Genomic DNA, 24,177 nt, shown 5'->3' on the forward strand with positions numbered 1-24,177 from the left:
ACAGTGCGTTTGGCCGCGCCACCATTTCTTTTTTCCACTTCCTTTTGCTCCACCATGGCCGTCGTTGGCCACAAAAACGTGGAACAACATAAACACCCCCGGCCTAAGTAGTTCAGATGATATCCCACACAGAAGGACTACAACCCTCATTTGCACTCATCCACGAAATCCCAAGCCATCTCGACATCTTGTAAATGAAATGTTAATGTCAGAACATTGCAATCCATACCCTTCGCCGCTAAACTGGCGGCTATTCCGCTTGTTGTAGCTAGTAGTAGCCAATGCTACCTGTGTTTCCGCGGGAACGTAAAATGAAAACAATGTTGCTACTTTAGGCAGATAAAGCCATCTCCTTATTTGCTGTGGCCATATATCTAAAGTAGCTTGTTTGAACGATTTTATCTGGTTGAGAAACACCGGATTTTCAGATTAAAACGAAAGTGTACTCCTGAAAAGCTCTGTATAAAAGATCGCGCCAAGAGACCATTGTGCTTAAAGCCAAGAGCAGACAAAGCTACACGTGTTTACTTGAAGTGTAGGACCGGTCACTTGAAGAGGGGGAACGTTTGAGATCGACTACATTGCAGTTAAGCTGCGCAGACACACACACACACACTACACTCTCTTTTAGACGTGGTTAATTGTTGAATCAAACGTTGAATCCGTGAGGGATTTAGACAAAATACGATAACGCTAGATTTCTACACATTTTTCTGAATATTCCACAATTGTGTGACCTGCTGAACACAGGACTGAACTAGATGCAGGTACTGTTTATATTTAGGTGCAGCAACAAGCAGTAGAAAATGTGAGGTACTGTCACTCGGTTCCGGTGAGCACCTGGTCAAGTCAAGCAGTGTACCTACTGGTCAAAGCGAAAACATACTTTATGATGGCTTACTGGCAAGTTATAATAACGGTTGCTTTCAAACAATTTGAAATAACATTCAAAACCAGCTAGTTTTATACATGAGGAACGAGAAATGAAGCTAAAAAACTGAGTTAACAACAATCAAGTCTACTGTGAAAGAACGCTGATAAACACAGCACAAATTGAATATTGAACTTTTTAGACGTCAGTTTAAAAGCCAGCATCTAATGATTACACCCCCAATGGATCAAAAAGGTCAAACTGACAACACCAGTGTTTGACATACATGTACATCATTTGCAATTTATTTGGCGTAAATGAACACTGATTTGCCATTGAACACATACAGGGGTGAAAATATATAACTCAATGCACAGATAATTAGTGAAGGCAAGGTCCTGGATGAAGTTTAAAAAAAATCTGCTTTAAGATTCAAGACATGTATAACTCGCCTCTCTTTCCCTCACCTGGGAATCAGCATCATAATCTACTTAGTCTTCCAAACACTGTAGGACAAAAATAACACAGGTAAAGTAAAAATACAAAAGTGGGTTTGGTCTCTTAAATAAATTGATAGCGTGAATGAGAGAGGGGGAGTTCTCAGTCATCTAGGAAGTCTTCGTCCAGGTTGATGTCCGAGGTATCAATGTCGTCCAGCTCCATGTTGTCCAGGTCGTCTTCAAGTTCGTCCAGGACCTGGGGAAGTAAACACACAACGTTAACACCTGGCCCATAACACAGCTAATGGTACTGATATTGCAACAGGTTATGTTCATACATCTCGATTTCTTCTCACTGTGTAAAGCGCCTCACCTACTGAACAGTTGTCTATTTCTAGGGAGGCTGTTGCCTACCTTGTCCTTCTGTGACTCAGATGAGCTTGGGCTTTCCTCCTCAGGTGCAACCTCAGGCTCTGCCTCCGAAGGGATCATGGCTGCAGCCACTACCGCCGCCAACACGGACGCCATCACACCTGCAGCCGGCATGGTCTCCTCGCCGCTGTCTTCAGCCTGCTGGTGGACGCACACACACAGACATGAGCAGGACTCCACTCCTCTTTTTAGCATCTCCCCTGTTTCCATCTTTAATCCAGCCAACATGTGAGGGCTTCTCTAGATGTGAAACTCTACTTTTCTACTTCTAGGTCTGTGATATCAAAAACATATTGTCTGTGTAGAACTAGAACTACAAAGCCTTAATCAAGTTGGCTACCAATTAGTCTTTGTAGTGGAGATTTCTGAGAAGAATTAAGACTTACCAGTACCGGTGTAGCGAGGGAGAGTGGAGCTCCTTTGGGCTCGTAGCCTGTGGCCTCCTCTAGTATATTACGTTCTTCATTGGGCTGGAGAGAAGAGACACGAGGAATGGGTGTTGTGTGTCAACGATCAGACAAAGACAGCAATGGATGGAGAGAGTGGACTACTTCTGTGATGCAAATATGCATCCATAACTATCTTTCAGCTTCGAGATGTGAACGTCAGATTATTCACATTTATTAGAGCTCCACCTCCAACCCCCACCACTCACCGTGATGAGAGGGTAGTCGGTGGCCGGCCGGGAGTTGCCCAGGCAGGTCTCACGGAGGAACTGCTCGGCCACGAACGACTCTTTCAGCCCGGGGAACAGGTTCTCATACTCAGTGGGGTCGGCCAGTGACTCAGCCGCCTTCTGGTTGACCTTGGCCAGGCTCTCCCTCCACAGCTTGACCACTCTGGACACCTGGCTGGGTAGGTAGGTGCGGGCCAGGAAGGCCGCCTCGGGCAGCCGGTTGGTCCGGATCAGCAGCTCCAGACAGTGGTCCAGTCTGAGGACAGACAGCCAGACACCAGTGTCAGAGAGAGGTCCAAAACACTCCTACTAATCACATGTTCTATCATAAAGTGTAGAGTTATGTACTTTCCAAGAGCTCATTGTTAACAGCTACAACAAGGAAGTCGGATGCCTCACTGACATGGATGAAGGAATAGCGCCGGTGACAGAAAGATTCCATTGGTAGTACACTGAACAAAAAAACTAAACAAATATAAAGTGTTGGTCCCATGTTTTATGAGCTAAAATAAAAGATCCCAGAAATGTTCCAAACACACAAAAAGCTTATTTCTCTAAACTTTTGTGCACACATATGTTTACATCCCTGTTAGTGAGCATTTCTCCGGTGTCAAGATAATACATCCACCTGACAGGTGTGGCATATCAAGAAGCTGATTAAACAGCATAATCATTACACAGGTGCACCTTGCGCAATAAAAGGCAAGTCTAAAAATGTGCAGCTTTGTCATAGAACACAATGCCACAGATTTATTTTTAGGGAGCATGCAATTGGCATGCTGACTGCAGGGATGTCCACCAGAGAATTTAATGTTAATTTCTCTACCATAAGCAGCCTAAGCTGTTGTCTATCAACAATGACAAGCCACCAGGGTCTGACAACTTGGATGGAAAATTACTGAGGATAATAGCATACGATATTGCCACTCCTATTTGCCATATTTTCTATTTAAGCCTACTAGAATGTGTGTGCCCCCAGGCTTGGAGGGAAGCAAAAGTCATTCCGCTACGTAAGAATAGTAAAGCCCCCTTTACTGGCTCAAATAGCTGACCAATCAGCCTGTTACAAACCCTTAGTAAACTTTTGGGAAAAAATGTGTTTGACCAGATACAATGCTATTTTACAGTAAACAAATTGACAACAGACTTTCAGCACTTATAGGGAAGGACATTCAACAAGCACAGCACTTACACAAATGACTGATGATAAATTGTGGAGGCTGTTTTGTTAGACTTCAGTGCGGCGTTTGACATTATCGACAATAGTCTGCTGCTGTAGTTTTAATGTTATTTAACCTTTATTTTACTAGGCAAGTCAGTTAAGAACAAATTCTTATTTACAATGACGGCCTACACTGGCAAAACCCGGACGATTCTGGGCCAATTGTGCGCCGCCCTATGGGACTCCCAATCACGGCCGGTTGTGATACAGCCTGGAATCGAACTAGGGTGTCTGTAGTGACGCCTCTAGTACCGAGATGCAGTGCCTTAGACCGCTGTACCACTTGGGAGCCCAAGCCTCTCCAACATAATCTAGGTAGAATCAGGAATTCCCCAGGGCAACTGTCTAGGCCCATTACTTTTTTCAATCTTTACTAATGACATGCCACTGGCTTTGAGTAAAGCCAGTGTGTCTATGTATGTGGATGACTCAACACTATATGTCAGCTACTAGAGCGACTGAAAGGACTGCAACACTCAACAAAGAGTTGCAATTAGTTTCTGAGTGGGTGGCAAGTAATAAGTTAGTCCAAAATATTTCTAAAACTAAAAGCATTGTATTTGGGACAAATCATTCACTAAACCCTAAACCTCAACTAAATCTTGTAATAAATAAGGTGGAAATTGAGCAAGTTGAGGAGACTAAACTGTTTGGAGTAACACTAGATTGTAAACATATTGATACAACAATAGCTATGATGGGGAGAAGTCTGTCCATAATAAAGAGCTGCTCTACCTTCTTAACAGCACTATCAACAAGGCAGGTTCTACAGGCCCAAGTTGTTGCACCTGGACTACTGTTCAGTCGTGTGGTCAGGTGCCACAAAAAGGACTTAGAGAGCTAATAATAATAAGCATGTCAATCTCTCCTTGCTCAACATGGACGAGAGATTGACTTAATCACTGCTTGTATTTATGTGAGGTATTGACATGTTGAATGCACCAAGCTGTCTGTTTGAACTACTGGCTCACAGCACAGACACCCATCATTACCCCACAAGATATGCCACCAGAGGTCTCTTCACAGTCCCCAAATCCAGAACAGACTATTGGAGGCGCACAGTACTACAAAGAGCCATGACTACATGGAACTCTATTCCACATCAAGTAACTGATGCAAGCAATAAAATTATATTTAAAAAACAGATACAAAAAACACCTTATAGAACAGCGGGGACTGTGAAGCAACACAAACAAAGGCACAGACACATGTATACACACACACACAATAACATACGCACTTTACACATGTACACATGGATTTTGTACTATAGATCTGTGGTAGTGGTGGAGTAGGGTTCTGAGGGCACACAGTGTGTTGTGAAATGTATTGTAATGTTGTGAATGTATTGTAATGTTTATTATCTATGCATAGTCACTTCACTCCCACCTACATGTACAGATTACCTCAACTAACCTGTAACCCTGTACACTGACTCGGTACCGGTGCCCCCTGTATATAGCCTCGTTATTGTTATTCTTATTGTGTTACTTTTTATTTTAGTCAACTTGGTAAATATACATTTTCTTAACCTGTCTTCAACTGCACTGTTGGTTAAGGGCTTGTAAGTAGGCATTTCACGGTAAAGTCTACACTTGTTGTATTCGGGCATGTGACAAATAACGTTTGATTTGATTTAATGTTGTAAATTTTATAAACTGCCTTCATTTTGCTGGACCCCAGGAAGAGTAGCTGCAATGGGAATCTTAAATAAATACAACATTGTTTTAGAGAATTTGGCAGTATGTCCAACCGGCCTCACAACCGCAGACCGGGTGTTACCCCGCCAGCCCAGGACCTCCACATCCGGCTTCTTCACCTGTGGGATCATCTGTGGGGGGAGGGGTGCTGAGGAGCATTTCTGTCTGTAATAAAGCCCTTTTGTTGGGAAAAACTCATTCTGATTGGCTGGGCCTGGCTCCACAGTAGGTAGGCCTATGCCCTCCAAGTCCCACCCATGGCTGCACCCCTGCCAAGTCATGTGAAATCCATAGAGCCTAATGAATTTATTTCAATTAACTTAATTCCTTATATGAACTGTAACTCAGTAAAAACGTTGAAATTGTTGCATGTTGCGTTTATATTTTTGTTCAATGTAAATCACATGATGTGCTCCATCCACCTGCCTGTTCCCCTCTTCTGTACTCACTTCCCCTGCAGGAAGTAGGTCATGAATGCCACGTTGTTCTTGCCGTCCCGCTCGGCGCCCTCGGCCAGCTTGCCCACCATGGCGGCGTTGCCCGAGGCGGTGGCCAGCAGCAGCAGGCCGCCGTAGTCCTGGGCGTGATGAAGGCACTCCTGGGCCAGGCTAAACTGGCACTTACTGATGGCCAGCTCTGCCAGCTGCTTCCACTTCTGCTCCGACTGCCACCAGAGAAAACAACGGTTCTAATGTTAAACGTTTACATTCACGTTATACAGTACTGTCAGTTAGACGGATATCGTACGAAGTTGAATCCTCACTGCAAGCTAAAACAATTACATAGTTAAGCATCGTTTAGTGTAGCTTAGCTGAAGGACGGTTAATTTAATTTAACAATTTGACTACAAAGTCCATTCAGATCTAAATCAGATGTTGACTAAATAGATTTAAACCGATAAGATAGTCTTCAGTATTGAATAACTAATTGTAGAATGACTGACATACATTCATCTTTAGTCTTTGAACTCTTGTAGTGTGTGTGCAGTGGTCTCTCCATAGCCTATTGTACTGTAGGTCTCACCTCTGCCTCCACAGCCAGCTGATAGGCGATCTTCAGCTCCCCCAGCTGCAGAGCAAGCTCAAACCTGTGCTCCGAGTCTGATGACACGGCCAGAGCCTGCTGCTTGAAGCCCTGGATGACCAACAAGAACATATCAGTAAACATTGTAACATTTCACGCAAAGACACACAGTCAGTTCACACAACATACAACAGCAGCCACATACAATTTTTGTTTTGAAATGGAGAGTCCAGAAATGCTAGCATCCCATAGTCTAGCTAGAATTCCCGTTGCACCCCGGCTCCACCATAGATTCAAAATACTACATTTTACTTCATCTATTCGCCTCACTTCCTCTGTGAACAGGAAGTTTCTGACCTGTTTCTCCAGGAAGTGTGCTACGCGGGTCCTCTGCTCCTTGGGGATGGTGGGCAGCACTTTGTCGGCCATGCCAAAGTCCCGGCGCATCACAGCTGTCTGGTACTCCAGCACAGACACCAGTAGGGAGTAGCTGACGATGTTCAGCTCCTTGTCGCCCAGGTACAGGCGGTCGTCCTTGGGGATGTAGCCCAGGAGGTACATGGTCCTACGGATGGAGCAGATAGACAATGTGTAATAGGGATTTAAAAGGAAACTGATCACACTTTGAGATGGCGTTCTAGGGCTCGTTTCCAATGCACAGATAAAGCCTAGTTGTAGACTAAAAAGCATGCTGAATGAAGGAAGATCTTTTCATAGGAAGATCTTTTTAGTCCAGGACTAGGCTTAACGTGCGTGAAATCTGATACAAATCTGTTCATATACACCCCAAGGAAGAATATGACGCCCCCTTATTTATTTAACATTTTCTGAGCACTTTCATAGAATGTTTGGGAATGACGTAGAGTAAGGCATTTGTGAAAATTCTACAATAATATATAGTGAGAAAGCGTCCATGCGTTTGGACAATTAATAGACACCGCAGTAAATAAAACCTAATAAAGATGTGTCGGCCCTGTCCTGGACCAGACTCTACATAGACCGGTGCGCCATAGACAATCAGAACTACAGTAGGCATGTATGCAAATAAGACATATGGGCCTGCCATCACTCACTTTCAACTGGACTGTGTTTACAGGCAGTAGGGCCTGCCATCACTCACTTTCAACTGGACTGTGTTTACAGGCAGTAGGGCCTGCCATCACTCACTTTCAACTGGACTGTGTTTACAGGCAGTAGGGCCTGCCATCACTCACTTTCAACTGGACTGTGTTTACAGGCAGTAGCAACAGTGCGACTTTAGATCATTAAAAAGCATTCGCACAAGACACAAAATGGGTGGCTTGTGCATTTGCACAAGACCTGAATGGGTTTCTGCAGTAATGTAAATACCACAGGAGTCCTCTTATATTTGGGAACTTTACAGTCCTATTGATCAAACCACCATGAACAGGTAGGCTCTCTTCCTCCCTAAAATCAACAACAAAAGTTAGCCAGAGCCAGATGAGCTCAAATCTAGAGTGACAAACCCTCTTCTTCAGCTTAAAGTTGGCCGTCAAAATTGCACTGATAAACGATGGGGAAAAGTAGTTTGCTCGCCCTTCTGCAGCTTGCCTGCCAATGCATGCTTTGAATGGGAACTGCCTGCCTGCCCATTTGATCGATGCAAAATACATTTGATTGACGCCAAATACATTTGATTGACAACTAAGAGATATTCATTCTGTGGAGAAAAGATGTTCACATTTCTCGCTAGCTAACCAAATGACACCTGCATCTTTAGCTGTAGCCACCGAAAAACGGTGAGGGGAAAAAGTCAGTCACTCACCCACTTGTCCAATGACATGACATCCTCCCAGCAGCTAGCTAACTAACGTTGGGCTCTGTATTTGTAGCTTGCTAATAGCTTCCTAAATAGATAAGTAGCCTATTAGCCATGTTATGACTGACTTGTGATCATTGTCCTTGCTAGTTTGATTATATTGACATTCCCAGCCTTAGTTACATTCATACGTTTTTGTCCCCAAAAATGTAGTAATTGAAACTGAAACAGTGCATCCCGAATAGAGGCAGCAAACAATATACCAGGCCAGCTTCGATTTATAACCTGATTGCAATCTTTTTTTGGTCTACCAAGAAATGTATTGGTGAATTATATTAATCATGTTCTGAACAACATCCATCTATTCTGCCAACAATGTCTTACTTTGTTTTTGTTGGTTTTGTAGCATAAACTGTGAATTTGATATTTTTGACTGATATGACTGTCTGTTTGATATCTGCAAAGTAGTTAAAACGCTGTCAGTTCCACTTTAATCTCTGTCCAGAACAAAAAAAATACACTTAGGAGATTGTTGAGTAAGTTAGTGGGGTTCCCATCTCCCCCTATTTATTCAGTTCAGTTATTTGTTGGATAGTCTTGTTGTAGAATGAATGTCAATGTAGCCCAAGCACATCTGCTGCTTTCAACACAAAAGGACTTGACTGATTCAAATGTTGCCCTAAAGAGGAGACTAGTGGGGACTTTTGGCTTTACATTAGCTGACATAACACAAACATTTAGCCTATTTAGCAAATTTACAGAGGTTATTGTTTCTGGGGTCGCACTCAAAGCAACAGCAGTACTGAGCTCCACTTATTCTTCAACTCCAGTCTCTTACTCCTGGATCGTATTCACTATGAACCAAACAGAAGCAAACAGAGAGGGACCTACCTCAATTTGTCCAATAAGAAATATTTGTTTTTGTTTTCTGTTGCAAAACGTATTGCTACGCTGTGCTCCAATAAATATAACCCTGGTTCGCCGTACCTGTCCAGGTGAGCGATGGTGACAATCTCTCCCCCCACAAAGTAGTTGAGTCTGTTGACAGAGCTGGTGTAGATGAAGCAGTCTCCCACCCATAGGCCTGTCTTCACCACCTCCTGGATCTCCCCCTGGACCTGGAGGATCAAAACAGACACAAAATGGCCGACAGATTAGGGAGGAGGAAGGGGGGGTGGGTGTTCACTGGTGTTCTGTTGTCGAGGGCACCAGAGTATTTGCCTGTCACACACACACACCTCAAAGGCGTCTTCGATGCCATCCTCGGTCACTCCCTCATTGTTCTCTTGGGAGGAGGCTACTTTCTCTGACAGGTAGCGCAGGATGAAGAAGGAATCCTCTGTGGCTATACACACCAACTCCCCTGAGTCTGACCAGAAGATCTACAAACAGAGAGAGAGGGAAAGAGAGAGGAGGATGCAGTGTTATCTCATGCTTCGCTTACAGTCCTGATGTCATGATGATGAAAATGTTAATGTCATATGCACATTTCTATCAATACGGTACTGGGTAGAAAAGCAAACATTCACCGAAACAGACCCTTGTACATGCTAGGATGCTCCTGTACATATCTATATTCTGATAAAGATGCTATTTTCTCTACAGTACTCACATGTTTGGGCTGGATCTCGATGCGGCGGATCAGCTCTGTGTTTTCCCAGTCATAGAAGGCCAGACCGTTCACTGACCTGACGCCTAGCAAAAAGCCTCCATAGATACCTGCAGGGAAATTTATATCAGGGTCATATTCATTGGGCACCAGTTGGAAGAAAACATACTGAAACACATATGGACTACCTGGATTTGTCCAATAAGAACGTTAATTTCATTTTCTGTTGTAAAACATTTTTCCATTACCTGCCGTGTTCCATCAAAACTGTCATAACAATTGGTTTGCAGTGTCTTTGTTCATACTACTAACTACCTGGGCCTGCCTTCTTCCACTTACCTTCAGCACCAAAGTCTGGCTTGAAAGACTTCTTCTCCTTGAAGTTCTTGAAGATTTTGACCACACTGTTGCTTTCCCTGATGGCATACCTATGACAAGACAGACCATGGACATTTGTGAGTGACAGAAAGTAATCATCCATTCTGAAAAGAAAAAAACTAAATCACATACCATAAAAACTTTGATTGGTTATTTAATTAAATTATATAAAGCTAAATCCCAATTGCTGTGAATGAATTGTAGGGGTGTGTGTGATGGACTCACTCGGAGGAGTCGTGTGCCCAGACAAACTCCTGCGCTGAGCCGAAGCTCTTGTTCCTCAGGGCCATGGCAGTGTAGATGATGTACTCTCCGTCTCCACACACCACAACAAACCTGACAACACAAACAACAATGCATATGGATTAAAGAGGGGCTCTATAAAACATCCAGATTTTCAACAGACTTTGAAGTTGAGGTGTGTTTGGAGAAAGAGCCATTTATTTCTGGAGATGTGGAACACGTTTTAAAGTATGTGTGTGTGTGTGGGGGGGTCCACATGTTTTCTAACAAATTCGTTTTTTGATATAACATTTGAAAACAGCTTTGCCTTTAAAGGTGTGGCACACAAATATGCAGTTGTTGTGCAAGACATTTGGATAGATTCACTGAATAGCTGACACGGGAGTCCAATGCAGTGCGGACTGACCTTCCGTTGGGGTTGTGCTGGATGGTCTGGGGGTAGATCTCACAGCTGCCCATGTCTTTGACGGCCAGCGGCAGCCTCTCTCCATCCTTGATCTCCGTGTCGCCCATGGCCTTCAGGTTTGCCTGCTGCACCTCCGAGTGCTTGGCCCAGATGATCTTCCCACTGGTGTCCATGGACATGGCTGGCTCCTCACGCCCCAGCTACAGATCACAGGAGAGGATGGAATAAAGTACCAAGGCTTTCAGGAGGCGCAGAGGAGATGTCACTGAGTAGTTGTTTCAACATAGAAAGGTAGTTAAAGAGTACGTGTGCAATGTGTACAAACAGAAATTCTATCAACCTCACAGTGGAAACCCATCAGTGTGAAAAAAATAAAAATAATCTTGAGTTTTGACTCTTATGCACAAATATATAGTCATTGACGTTTCTATTGAACACCTTGATGATGATGCTGCCTTCGTCGTAGCCCAGCGCCACGTTGTTGGAGCCTCTCAGGCCACACACACACCACACGCGCTCCATGCCGTAGTTCAGCGTGCTCTCCAGACGGTACGTACTCGAGTGCCAGATACGCACAGTGCCTAAGGAACCAGAGAATGGATTTAAAAAAACATTTTTGGGACTTGTGTGCATGTTTTTGTGTGGTTTTATTTAACGTTTGTATTTTTCAATATGTAAAATCATCCAGAGTGGAGCAAATAGATCTGCTCACCATCAACAGAAGAAGTACTTTCAGAGGATCAGAATATGATAGAGTGTATAAGGAATTTCCTCACCGTCCTCTGAGCCTGTGATGATGATAGGCAGCTCTGGGTGAAAGCTGACACACGACACATTCTGGGCGTGGCCCTCCAGGGTCTGCACACACGTCTTGTTCTGATGGGAGGAAATAAAGAGAGAGAGAGAGTGATCCTCTGCTACAAACATCTATAATACAACTTTTTTCTTGGTGAGAGACAAGGGGATGAGAACGGCAGCAAGACTAAAATAGTCATGCGCAAACACACAGTCCACTAACCCCGCCTCCATTGAGTAGGTGAGGCACAGGAAGGCACTCACCCTTAGTAACACAGTAGTGAATGGATGCTTTGCATGGTGTCTTACTGCATTTACTACTGACAGAGTTACACAGAATTTGGCCATGCTCATCTACATATCAATCTGAATCTACTACAGTAGAAGGTAATTTCACTGCTTGTTAAGATCTGGAAGTGGTTACCTTGTTTCATCCCACCGCTGTCTTACCTGGTAGTCCCAAATCTTGACCAGACGGTCATCAGCACCTGATATGAGGTACGGCTTGTCCCCTCCGCTGTAGTAGTCAATGCAGTTGACTCCTTTCTCATGGCCCTCAAGAGTGAAGTTAGGAGAGGAGGAGCCCAGCTGCCACACCTGGGATAAGACAGACCATGTGTCAGAAAAAAACACTCACAAACATCGAAACTCTATGGTTGTTGTAAGCACATGACTTTTGTTAGGCAGTCATCACACACACACACACACACACACACACACACACACACACACACACAGTCTGGTGTTACCTTGATGGTTCTGTCCAGAGAAGCGCTGGCAAACTGGTTGTTGTCTTTAGGGTTGATGACGATCTGCATGACGTAGTGGGTGTGGCCCTCAAACACCTGACTGCAAGACCACTTCTTCTCCCAGTCCCACAGCTTGATTAGCATGTCGTCTGGACACACACAGGATGTAACAGTCACTTAATATCATACTTGTGTGACAGAGAATGAGTTCATGCATTTGACACAAGTATAAAAAGACGGGAGCCCCCCAAAAAAGAAGAGTTACTGATTGCGTACCACTGCTTGTGAGGATGTAGGGCTGGGTGGGATGCACGGCGATACAGCGGATGTAGTCAGAGTGGGCCTCAAACATGTGGACCCTCTCCAGGGTGTTGTAGTTGAACACACGGATCTGCATGTCATCCTACAGAGAGAAAGGAGGAAAGACATTGCAAATGCAGTGAGCGAGTAGTCTCCATTCTACAAGTCCACACAAAGTGGTGGAAGATAAGATAGACCATCAGAAGGTCTCTTTTCTCATTAGATGCTTGTCTTGAATGTTAAATCAGCATCACTCACCGCGCCGGTTATGACCCAGTTCTTCCTGGCTACAAACTTCGATGCTCTCACTGGAAGGTCACACACTTCGAAGGTCTTCACCAAGGTCTGGATTGGAGATATTTACAAATCGTACATTTTAATTGCATATAAGTTTCGCTTCGAGTTGTTTATCTCCATGGTGCAAGTACTCAACATCAAACTGGAACTGTGTGTATTTGTTTACCTGTGTTTCGTGGTTCCAGACACAGACACTACCATTGTACAGGCTGGCCAGCATCCACGGCTCGGTCGGGTGGAGGTCCACGCTCTTCACGCGGTCTGACCGGGCTGTCAGCTTCCGCTTGATGTCCAGCCTGAGAGGCTGTGAGACAGATGAGATGCTGTCAAGTCAATCCAAATAAACTGACAGAGCAGTGCACAGTGTACTGATCTGGGGTGTAATCATTAGTCCAAACAGTTGCAATTTGCAACGAAAACTAAAGTCTATATTGGACAAATTCAGGTAGGCCCCTCCACATTTCATTCCGTTTGCTTCTGTTAAAGAAACGTTTTGCAACAGAATCGGCTTAATGAATAAACCCCAGATTGCAGATCATAGCTAGTTTACTAGCTAACGTTAGCTAATGGTGATATAACTTTAGCTGGTACACAATTACTAATCCTTCCAAAATCCCCAAAAATGTAAACACAGCACAGTAGCTAGCAATGCAGCTACCGTACCATCAAAATATTTTACATGCAAAATGTAGAAAGATAGCTAGCTAGATAAATATTGACTACAATATTGGATATTGATTACAGCATTGTTGGGTTTAGAGCTTGTAAAAAGGGCATTTCACTGTAATTATGCATGTGACATTAAACTTGTAACTGCTCACGCGTAACGGTAGTAGGGAAATGTGATATGTACTGTAGCTAGCTAACGTTAACTAGCTTAATTAACTAGCTACGAGGACAAGAGCATCATTGCCAAAGGATAGCTAGCCTAAGCCACAAGACTCCTGAACAGCTAATCAAATGGCTACCCATTTGTACGCTGCTACTACTCTGATTATTATTCATGCATAGTCACTTTACCTCTACCTACATATACAGTACCAGTTTAAAAAGTTGACACACCTAATCATTCAAAAGTATCTTTATTTTTACTATTTTCTACATTGTAGAATAGTGAAGAAGTCAACACTATGAAATAACACGTGGAATCATGTAGTAACCAAAAAAGTATTAAGCAAATCAAAATATATTTTATATTTGACATTCTTCAAAGTAGCCGGCCTCCCATCTGGTTTGCGCTTAGTGTGACTATCATTTGTTTTTCAACAGGACAATGACCCAACACACCTCCAGGCTGTGTAAGGACTATTTGACCAAGAAGGAGAGTAATGGAGTGCTGCATCAGATGACCTGGCCTCCACAATCACCCGACCTCAACCCAATTGAGATGGTTTGGGATGAGTTGGACCGCAGAGTGAAGGAAAAGCAGCCAACAAGTGTTCAGCATATGTGGGAACTCCTTCAAGACTGTTGGAAAACCATTCCAGGTGAAGATGGTTGAGAGAATGCCAAGAGTGTGCCAAGCTGTCATCAAGGCAAAATATAAAATATATTTTGATTTGTTCAACACTTTCTTAGTTACTACATAATTCCATAGATGTGTTATTTCATAGTTTTGATGTCTTCACTATTACTCTACAATGTAGAAAATAGTAAAAATAAAAACCCTTGAATGAGTAGGTGTGTCCAAACTTTTGACTGCCACTGTAAATTATATCCAGCTCAGGGCTCCAGCTATGCATTTGGTTTGCTAACTTGCTAGCTAAGTGGCTATCTTGCAAGATCAAGCTTCTTGGTTACATCAGAGACAATCAATTCCCTCTTGGATCAATATCCCTAAATTAGTTTTGTGCATCAAAAAAGTATTAGTATTATTCTTTACGTTTGGACAGTAATAGCACCTTGTGTGTGCACTGCCAGTAATACCTGTATGTCCTGGTAAGGTACAGGAACGGTATGAGGGTATTCAAATCTGGATACAGCCCAACCCTAGTATCTGTTGATGCTCATCAAATGACTTGTATGATCAAAATTAGCGTGGAGTCAAATATACAGTAGGTCAGTAGCAGAGAACAGATAATGGAGTTAAAGAGGCAAGATGTTCATTATCTTGACTGGAACTGTACCCCCGCACATTGACTCTGTACCGGTACCCCCTGTATATAGCCTCGCTACAGTTATTTTATTGTTGCTCCTTAATTACAGTTGAAGTCGGAAGTTTACATACACTTAGGTTGGAGTCATTAAAACTTGTTTTTCAACCACTCCACAAATTTCTTGTTAAAACAAACTATAGTTTGGGCAAGTCGGGTAGGACATCTACTTTGTGCATGACGCAAGTAATTTTTGCAACAATTGTTTACAGACAGACTATTTCACTTATAATTCACTGTATCACAATTCCAGTGGGTCAGAAGTTTACATACACTAACTTGACTGTGCCTTTACTGTGCCTTTAAACAGATTGGAAAATTCCAGAAAATTATGTCATGGCTTTAGAAGCTTCTGATAGGCTAATTGACATAATTTGAGTCAATCGGAGGTGTATCGATGGATGTATTTCAAGGCCTACCTTCAAACTCAGTGCCTCTTTGCTTGACATCATGGGAAAATCAAAAGAAATCAGCAAAGACCTCAGAAAAAGAATTGGAGACCTCCACAAGTCTGGTTCTTCCTTGGGGGCAATTTCCAAACGCCTGAAGGTACCATGTTCATCTATACAAACAATAGTACGCAAGTATAAACACCATGGGACCACGCAGCCGTCATACCGCTCAGGAAGGAGACGCGTTCTGTCTCCTAGAGACGAGTGTACTTTGGTGCGAAAAGTGCAAATCAATCCCAGAACAACAACAAAGGACCTTGTGAAGATGCTGGAGGAAACAGGTACAAAAGTATCTATATCCACAGTAAAACAAGTCCTATATCGACATAACCTGAAATGCCGCTCAGCAAGGAAGAAGCCACTGCTCCAAAACCGCCATAAAAAAGCAAGACTACGGTTTGCAACTGCACATGGGGACAAAGATCGTACTTTTTGGAGAAATGTCCTCTGGTCTGTTTGGCCATAATGACCATCGTTATGTTTGGAGGAAAAAGGGGGATGCTTGCAAACCGTGGGGCGTGGGGCGACGTACAATTGGCATAGCGTCGTCCGGGTTAGGGAGGGTTTGGCCGGTAGGGATATCCTTGTCTCAGTATGTAAAATGTAATAAAATGTATGCACTCTACTGTAAGTCGCTCTGGATAAGAGCGTCTGCTAAATGACAAAAAAAAAAAAAAAAAAAACGAAAAACACCATCGCCCAACCGTGAAGCACGGGAGTGGCAGCATCATGTTGTGGGGGTGCTTTGCTGCAGGAGGGACTGGTGCATTTCACAAAATAGATGGCATCATGGGTAGGGAAATTATGTGGATATATTGAAGCAACATCTCAAGACATCAGTCAGGAAGTTAAAGCTTGGTCGCAAATGGGTCTTCCAAATGGACAATGACCCCAAGCATACTTCCAAAGATGTGGCAAAATGGCTTAAGGACAACAAAGTCAAGGTATTGGAGTGGCCATCACAAAGCCCTGACCTCAATCCCATAGAAAATTTGTGGGCAGAACTGAAAAAGCACGTGCGAGCAAGGAGGCCTTACAAACCTGACTCAGTTACACCAGCTCTGTCAGGAGGAATGGGCCAAAATTCACCCAACTTATTGTGGGAAGCTTGTGGAAGGCTACCCGAAATGTTTGACCCAAGTTAAACAATTTAAAGGCAATGCTACCAAATACTAATTGAATGTATGTCAACTTCTGACCCACTGGGAATGTGATGAAAGAAATAAAAGTTGAAATAAATCACTCTCTACTATTATTCTGACTAGAGGTCGACCAATTAGGATTTTTCAATGCCGATACCGATTATTGGAGGACCAAAAAAAGCAGATGCCGATTAATCAGCCGATTTATATATATATATCTATATCTATATATATATATATATATATATATATATATATATATACATGTGTGTAATAATGACAATTACAACAATACTGAATGAACTATGAACACTTTTTTTTTAACTTAATATAATACATAAATAAAATCAATTTAGTCTCAAATAAATAATGAAACATGTTCATTTTGGTTTAAATAATGCAAAAACAAAGTGTTGGAGAAGAAAGTAAAAGTGCAATATGTGCCATGTAAAAAAGCTAACGTTTAAGTTACTTGCTCAGAACATGAGAACATTTGAAAGCTGGTGGTTCCTTTTAACATGAGTCTTCAATATTCCCAGGTAAGAAGTTTTAGGTTGTAGTTATTATAGGAATTATAGGACTATTTCTCTCTATACGATTTGTATTTCATATACCTTTGACTATTGGATGTTCTTATAGGCACTTTAGTATTGCCAGCTTCCATCCCTCTCCTCGCCGCTACCTGGGCTCGAACCAGGAACACATCGACAACAGCCACCCTCGAAGCAGCGTTACCCATGCAGAGCAAGGGGAACAACTACTCCAAGTCTCAGAGTGAGTGACGTTTGAAACGCTATTAGCGTGCACCCCGCTAACTAGCTAGCCATTTCACATCGGTTACAGCAGCCTAATCTCGGGAGTTGATAGGCTTGAAGTCATAAACAGCGCAATTCTTGAAGCATTGCGAAGAGCTGCTGGCAAAACGCACAAAAGTGCTGTTTGAATGAATGCTTACGAGCCTGCTGGTGCCTACCATCGCTCAGTCAGACTGCTCTATCAAATCCTAGACTTAATTATAACATAATAACATACAGAAATACGAGCCTCAGGTCATTAATATGGTCGAATCCGGAAACTATCATCTCGAAAACAAAACGTTTATCCTTTCAGTGAAATACGGAACCGTTCCGTATTTTATCTAACGGGTGGCATCCATAAGTCTAAATATTCCTGTTACATTGCACAACCTTCAATGTTATGTCATAATTACGTAAAATTCTGGCAAATTAGTTCGCAATGAGCCAGGCGGCCCAAACTGTTGCATATACCCTGACTCTGCGTGCAATGAACGCAAGAGAAGTGACACAATTTCACCTGGTTAATATTGCCTGCTAACCTGGATTTCTTTTAGCTAAATATGCAGGTTTAAAAATATATACTTCTGTGTATTGATTTTAAGAAAGGCATTGATGTTTATGGTTAGGTACACGTTGGAGCAACGACAGTCCTTTTTCGCGAATGAGCACTGCATCGATTATATGCAACGCAGGACACGCTAGATAAACTAGTAATATCATCAACCATGTGTAGTTAACTAGTGATTATGATTGATTGTTTTTTATAAGATAAGTTTAATGCTAGCTAGCAACTTACCTTGGCTTCTTACTGCATTCGCGTAACTGGCGGGCTCCTCGTGAGGCAGGTGGTTAGAGCGTTGGACTAGTTAACCATAAGGTTGCAAGATTGAATTCCTGAGCTGACAAGGTAAAAATCTGTCATTCTGCCCCTGAACAAGGCAGTTAACCCACCGTTCCTAGGCCGTCATTGAAAATAAGAATCTGTTCTTAACTGACTTGCCTAGTTAAATAAAGGTGTAAAAAAAAAAAAAAAAAATGAATCGGCAAAATCGGCGCCCAAAATTACCGATTTCCGATTGTTATGAAAAGTTGAAATCGGCCCTAATTAAAATCGGCCATTCTGATTAATCGGTCGACCTCTACTTTCGACTTTAACTGTATTTGTTATTTTCCTTATTTTTTTATAGAATATTTACTTTTTATTTTTGTAAATACTTTCTTGACACTTATTTTTCTTTAAACTGCATTGTTGAGACAGGCTAGCCACTTTGCTGATCCTTAACACTGGGGCCCCACAAGGGTGAGTGCTCAGCCCCTTCCTGTACTCCCTGTTCACCCATGACTGCGTGGGCATGCACGCCTCCAACTCAATCATCAAGTTTGCAGACGACACAACAGTAGTGGGCTTGATTACCAACAACGACAAGACAGCCTATAAGGTGAGGGTACTCGGAGTGTGATGTCAGGAAAACAACCTCTCACTCAACGTCAACAAAACAAAAGGAGATGATCATGGACTTCAGGAAACAGCAGGGGGAGCACCCCCCTATCGACATTGACGGGACAGCAGTGCAGAAGGTGGAAAGTTAAGTTCTTCAGCACACACATCACAGACAAACTGAAATGGTCCATCCACACAGACAGTGTGGTGAAGAAGACGCAACAGCGCCTCTTCAACCTCAGGTGACTGAAGAAATTTGGCTTGTCACCTAAAACATTCACAAACTTTTACAGATGCACAATTGAGAGCAGCCTGTCAGGCTGTATCACCGCTTGGTACAGCCACTGCACTGCCCACAACCGCAAGGCTCTCCAGAGGGTGGTGCGGTCTGCACAACGCATCACCAGGGGCAAACTACCTGCCCTCCAGGACACCTACAGCACCCGATGTCACAGGAAGGCCAAAAAGATCATCAAGGATGACAACCACTCGAGCCAAGGCCTGTTCACCCCGCTACAATCCATAAGGCGAGGTCAGTACAGGTGCATGAAAGCTGAGACCGAGACTGAACAACAGCTTCCATCTCAAGGCCATGAGACTGTTAAACAGCCATCACTAACACAGAGAGGCTGCTGCCTACACACAGACTTGAAATCATTGGCCACTTTAATAAATGGATCACTAGTCACTTTAATAATGCCACTAATAATGTTTACATATCTTGCATCACTCATCTCATATGTATATACTGTATTTTATACCATCTATTGCATCTTGCCTATGCCGCTCTGTCGTTGCTCATCCATATATTCATAAGTATATATTCTTATTCCATTCCCTTAGATTTGTGTGTATTAAGTAGTTGTTGTGGAATTGTTAGATTACATGTTGGGACTAGAAGCACAATCATTTCCCTACACTCGCAATAACATCTGCTAACCATGTGTATGTGAAAAATAAAATGTTATTTGATTTTTGGTTAAGGGCTTGTAAGTAAGCATTTAGAGCGTTGGACTAGTAACCGAAAAGTTGCAAGATCGAATCCCCGAGCTGACAAGGTAAAAATCTGTCGTTCTGCCCCTGAACAAGGCAGTTAACCCACTGTTCCTAGGCCGTCACTGAAAATAATAATTTGTTTTTAACTGACTTACCTAGTTAAATAAAAGGTCAAATAAAATAAAAAATGTCACTAAGGTGAAATACCTTCTGTATTCAGAGCATGTGACAAATACAATTTGATTTGACTTGATTATCCTTACTACTTAGCTAGCAAGTGTTGGGTAGCTATCATCATTCCCAAAATATAATAATGCATTGGAATAGTTTAGACACAAGGACGAACAGTACTACCGCACCTGCTGTCTCGACCTCTGAATGCTCGGCCATGAAAAGCCAACTGACATTTACTCCTGATATACAGACCTGTTGCGCCCTCTACAACCAATGTGATTATTATTATTTGACACTGCTGGTCATCTATGAACACCATGTACTCTTATAATCTCCACCCGGTATAGCCAGAAGAGGACAGGCCACCCCTCAAAGCCTGGTTCCTCTCTAAGTTTCTTCCTAGGTTCCTGCCTTTCTAGGGAGTTTTTCCTACCCACCGTGCTTCTACATCTGCATTGCTTGCTGTTTTGGGTTTTAGGCTGGGTTTATGTATAGCACTCTGACATCTGCTGATGTAAAAATGGCTTTATAAATACATTTGATTGACTAACGTCCAATTTGTAAGTCGCTCTGGATAAGAGCGTCTGCTAAATGACTTAAATGTAAATGTAGGTGGACAAATTGTGAGCTAACTGACTAGCAACAGGCCTAGCTTGTTTAGCTAGCTATCGTTACCCTTAGCTAGCCTTAGTTAGCATGGCTAGCTTGTCTCAATCACTACCGTACCGTCTTTTCCTGACATAAACTAGTCACATGTCACCAAACATTATAATTCAGACTACGGAATACATAACGTTCAACATCGAATGTAAACTTGTCTCACCATGTTTTAATCCTGGATTGTCTCTCTTTATGTGAATGAATTACGAATAATTACAGTCGGTGCTGCGTTTTCTGTGGACGGACTGTCGAGTAGTGACGTGGAACCCATGAAACTTCCTGAAACTGCGTGCGATGGCAATCGATGACGTGTGGTTTGGGGTCGTGGCACTTTTTCCAAAGTGCATGGCTGTAGTTGAGCTATTTTGTTAAAATTACTATTTCGAACATAGCATATACATGTTTCTGCAGTTTATAAACATGTTCAGACAGGGTTAATCACTGTGATGGCCCAAATGCCAGTATACTTGCTGCATTTGCCCAACTGTAACTCATCTTTGTAAGACTGGTGTTCAGTCCAGGGTAGAAAGCATACCCACTAGTTTATGTTCCTAATCCTATATGGTTTAGGAGTCTTCGCTGTGTATCAGCTATGGCCACATGGGATTGTCTTTGATCAGGTAGTAGTTTTTTATGCCAGTTGGGACCAACAAGCTATGGTCCCTCTTGTGTCAGGGCTTTTCCTGCTTGGGGGACTGCCTACATTAAAACTAGAACTGAAAACTACTCAGTTGTAAATTAACTATCTCAGCACATCCCTCAGACTGACACTGGTCAATGACTTAGAGGTTAAGAAACACTGGGCTATACAAATAAGTCTAATAAATTATTTAGCAATAATAGTGGGTTCCCATGATCAACGTTGAGAGGTTTTAGGCTAACATATGACGGATTCATTTCTATGAAAAGACTCACAACATTGTATTAGAGTTATGGAAGATTTGCCCAACAAAAACAACATATAAGGCTAAAAAGAGTGAACAATAAACAATGCTTTATTCCGATTTGCTTGTGTTATGATATGAGTTTGAAACAGTATGACAAAAAAAAGTGGTGAATCCAGTAACTTATATCCAGATGTCCTTTATAATTTTTTCTTAATTTTTAAATGCCTACAAGCAGACTATGTCCTCACAGATCAGTTTCTGTGAATTCAGAGAATAAATCTCAAGTGTCTGAGGTCAGATATCAGGTTTTGTTACTTTAGTGCCTTATAGGATGCATGTTTTGGAATAATTGTATTCTGTATAGGCTTCATTATTTTCACTCTGTCAATTAGGTTAGTATTGTGGAGTAACTACAATGTTATGGATCAATTTTTCCTGTCACAGCCATTAAACTCCGTAACTGTTTTAAAGTCACTGTGGCCTCATGGTGAAATCCCTGAGCGGTTTCCTTTCTCTCCGGCAACTGAGTTAGGAAGGACGCCTGTATCTTTGTAGTGACTGGGTGTATTAATACATCTTCCAAAGTGTAATTAATAACTTCACCATGCATGCTCAAAGGGATGTTCAAGGCTTTTTTTACCCATCTGCCAAATAGGTGCCCTTTGCGAGGCATTGGAGAAACCCCATGGTCTTTGTGGTTGAATCAGTGGTTGGAATTCACTGCTTGACTGTGGCACCTTACTTGTACGTGTTGGGTACAGAGATGAGGTAGTCAATTGAAAATCATGTTAAACACTATTATTGGACACAGCGTGAGGCAATGCAAATGTTAACTACTGAACTTATTTAGGCTTGCCATAACAAAGGGGTTGAACACTTATTGACACAAGACATTTGATGGGTACTGACTTCTAAACTTGAAATATGAAATATCCTTATTCATGTTCCTGAGGGAGAGAGGGGAATGCAGAACGTTTACATTCTGTCAGAACATGTTATTGTTAGACATCAGGTATCCTATGGAAAGGAGAAGGGCCACAGTCTGGTATAAGTCAACAAGACAGCCGTGAGTTGGGGAGGAGTGAGGAATTTGGGCTGAGGTCACGTCAGATGAAGTGAGAAAGAACAGGCATCACTAAAGTCCTGTCTAGCAACAGAGATGTATCGGCTGTCCAGATGTGTAAGGAGGAGACAGCATAGGAGGAATACCAGTGCTTGTGTAAATATGTTTTTGTCTTTTGCAGCTCTGTGACCCTAGTCGTCTGTGAGTTTTACTCTGTTTATTTAGAACCTAACACATTTCAGCTTTTTATTTGTAACATTTCTAAACATTTCTAAAAACATAGTTCCACTTTGACATTATGGGTTGTTGTGTATAGTCCAGTGACACAAAATCTCAATTGAATCCATTTTAAATTCAGGCGGTAACACAACAAAATGCGGAAAAAGTCAAGGGGTGTGAATACTTTCTGAAGGCACTGTAATGAAAGCAACATGTATGCAATGTTGCTAAATAGTTACAATACAGCATATTGGCACACTAAACAGTTACAATACAGCATATTGGCATGCTATACAGTTACAATACAGCATATTGGCACACTAAACAGTTACAATACAGCATATTGGCAGTGGTAGTGAACACTGCACAGGCACTAGTATGTATGTGATAATAAAACATATTTTTTCTCATCCTTCTCTGCAGATGGATGGAAAAATATGATATGTACCATAGTGGTAATCCATGGAGATAATGGAGAAAAAAATCATCCTCAGTGCTTTCATGTAATCCTCAAAGTTATCAGTGCTCTCCAACTCTGAAGTCTGCTGGCATGTTGGTTCTGTGGGATGGTTAACTTTTAGCTGAATCATATGGTGTACAGTGTCCCAGTCTCTCTATATATCAGCCAAGGCTGAGGGCAGAGTACTATTGCTAAAATAGTTGAATGCTATGGCTATGGGGGGGGGGGGGGGGGGGGGGGGGGGGAGAGATGCCCGATGGCCAGTCCGCTCTTGATCCTTTTGGCTTTAATGAGAGAAGAAATATGGCAAAATCACTGGTAAGACGATATTGGTGCCATTTTTTTGTATCATTCTATGTTTTACCTCACTGACTGCCCCGGTAGTGTTCACACCAGTAAGCCATCCATCAAAATTACTCTCTCTTTTTTAAAGGGGGAAATGGGGAGATACGTAGTGCCAATTCTCACACACACACACACACACACACACACACACACACACACACACACACACACACACACACACACACACACACACACACACACACACACACACACACACACACACACACACACACACACACACACACACACACACACACACACACACACACACACACACACACACACAGGACAGATAGGCAAACAGGTTCATTGACTGAATCTGCACCATTGAGAGTTTTTCTTTTTTTTCTTGTCCCTTGTATTTATTCTGCTCAAACATCAGGCTATTTGTTAGTAAAACAGTTACTAGAGACAGGAGATCAAGTTGAGACACAGGACGAGGTGTATAATTGTATAATAAGGCAGTT

At 42.4% G+C, this 24,177-nt stretch overlaps 1 protein-coding gene across 2 annotated transcripts; it reads right to left on the reverse strand.

The window, feature by feature from the left end:
- Window positions 1-1,144: 1,144 nt before the first annotated feature.
- Window positions 1,145-21,010, reverse strand: copb2 (COPI coat complex subunit beta 2). 2 transcript variants are annotated; one of them, XM_038964166.1, is made up of 21 exons: window positions 20,900-21,010; window positions 13,088-13,225; window positions 12,883-12,969; window positions 12,601-12,727; window positions 12,325-12,473; window positions 12,026-12,172; window positions 11,557-11,656; window positions 11,219-11,361; window positions 10,781-10,980; window positions 10,357-10,467; window positions 10,093-10,181; window positions 9,757-9,863; window positions 9,383-9,526; window positions 9,132-9,262; window positions 6,722-6,929; window positions 6,365-6,475; window positions 5,791-6,005; window positions 2,399-2,675; window positions 2,130-2,213; window positions 1,726-1,881; window positions 1,145-1,567 (listed from the first exon to the last, which is right to left on the reverse strand). In XM_038964166.1, the coding sequence occupies exons 1-21, from the start codon at window positions 20,900-20,902 to the stop codon at window positions 1,472-1,474; spliced, it is 2,823 nt and encodes a 940-aa protein (XP_038820094.1). In that variant the 5' UTR covers window positions 20,903-21,010; the 3' UTR covers window positions 1,145-1,471. The 2 variants fall into 2 exon arrangements, with proteins under 2 accessions (XP_038820094.1, XP_038820093.1); XM_038964165.1 differs by having other exon boundaries at window positions 1,726-1,884.
- Window positions 21,011-24,177: the final 3,167 nt, after the last annotated feature.

The sequence above is a fragment of the Salvelinus namaycush genome, chromosome 25 (genome assembly GCF_016432855.1).
Source record: "Salvelinus namaycush isolate Seneca chromosome 25, SaNama_1.0, whole genome shotgun sequence".
Taxonomy (NCBI): Eukaryota; Metazoa; Chordata; class Actinopteri; order Salmoniformes; family Salmonidae; genus Salvelinus; species Salvelinus namaycush.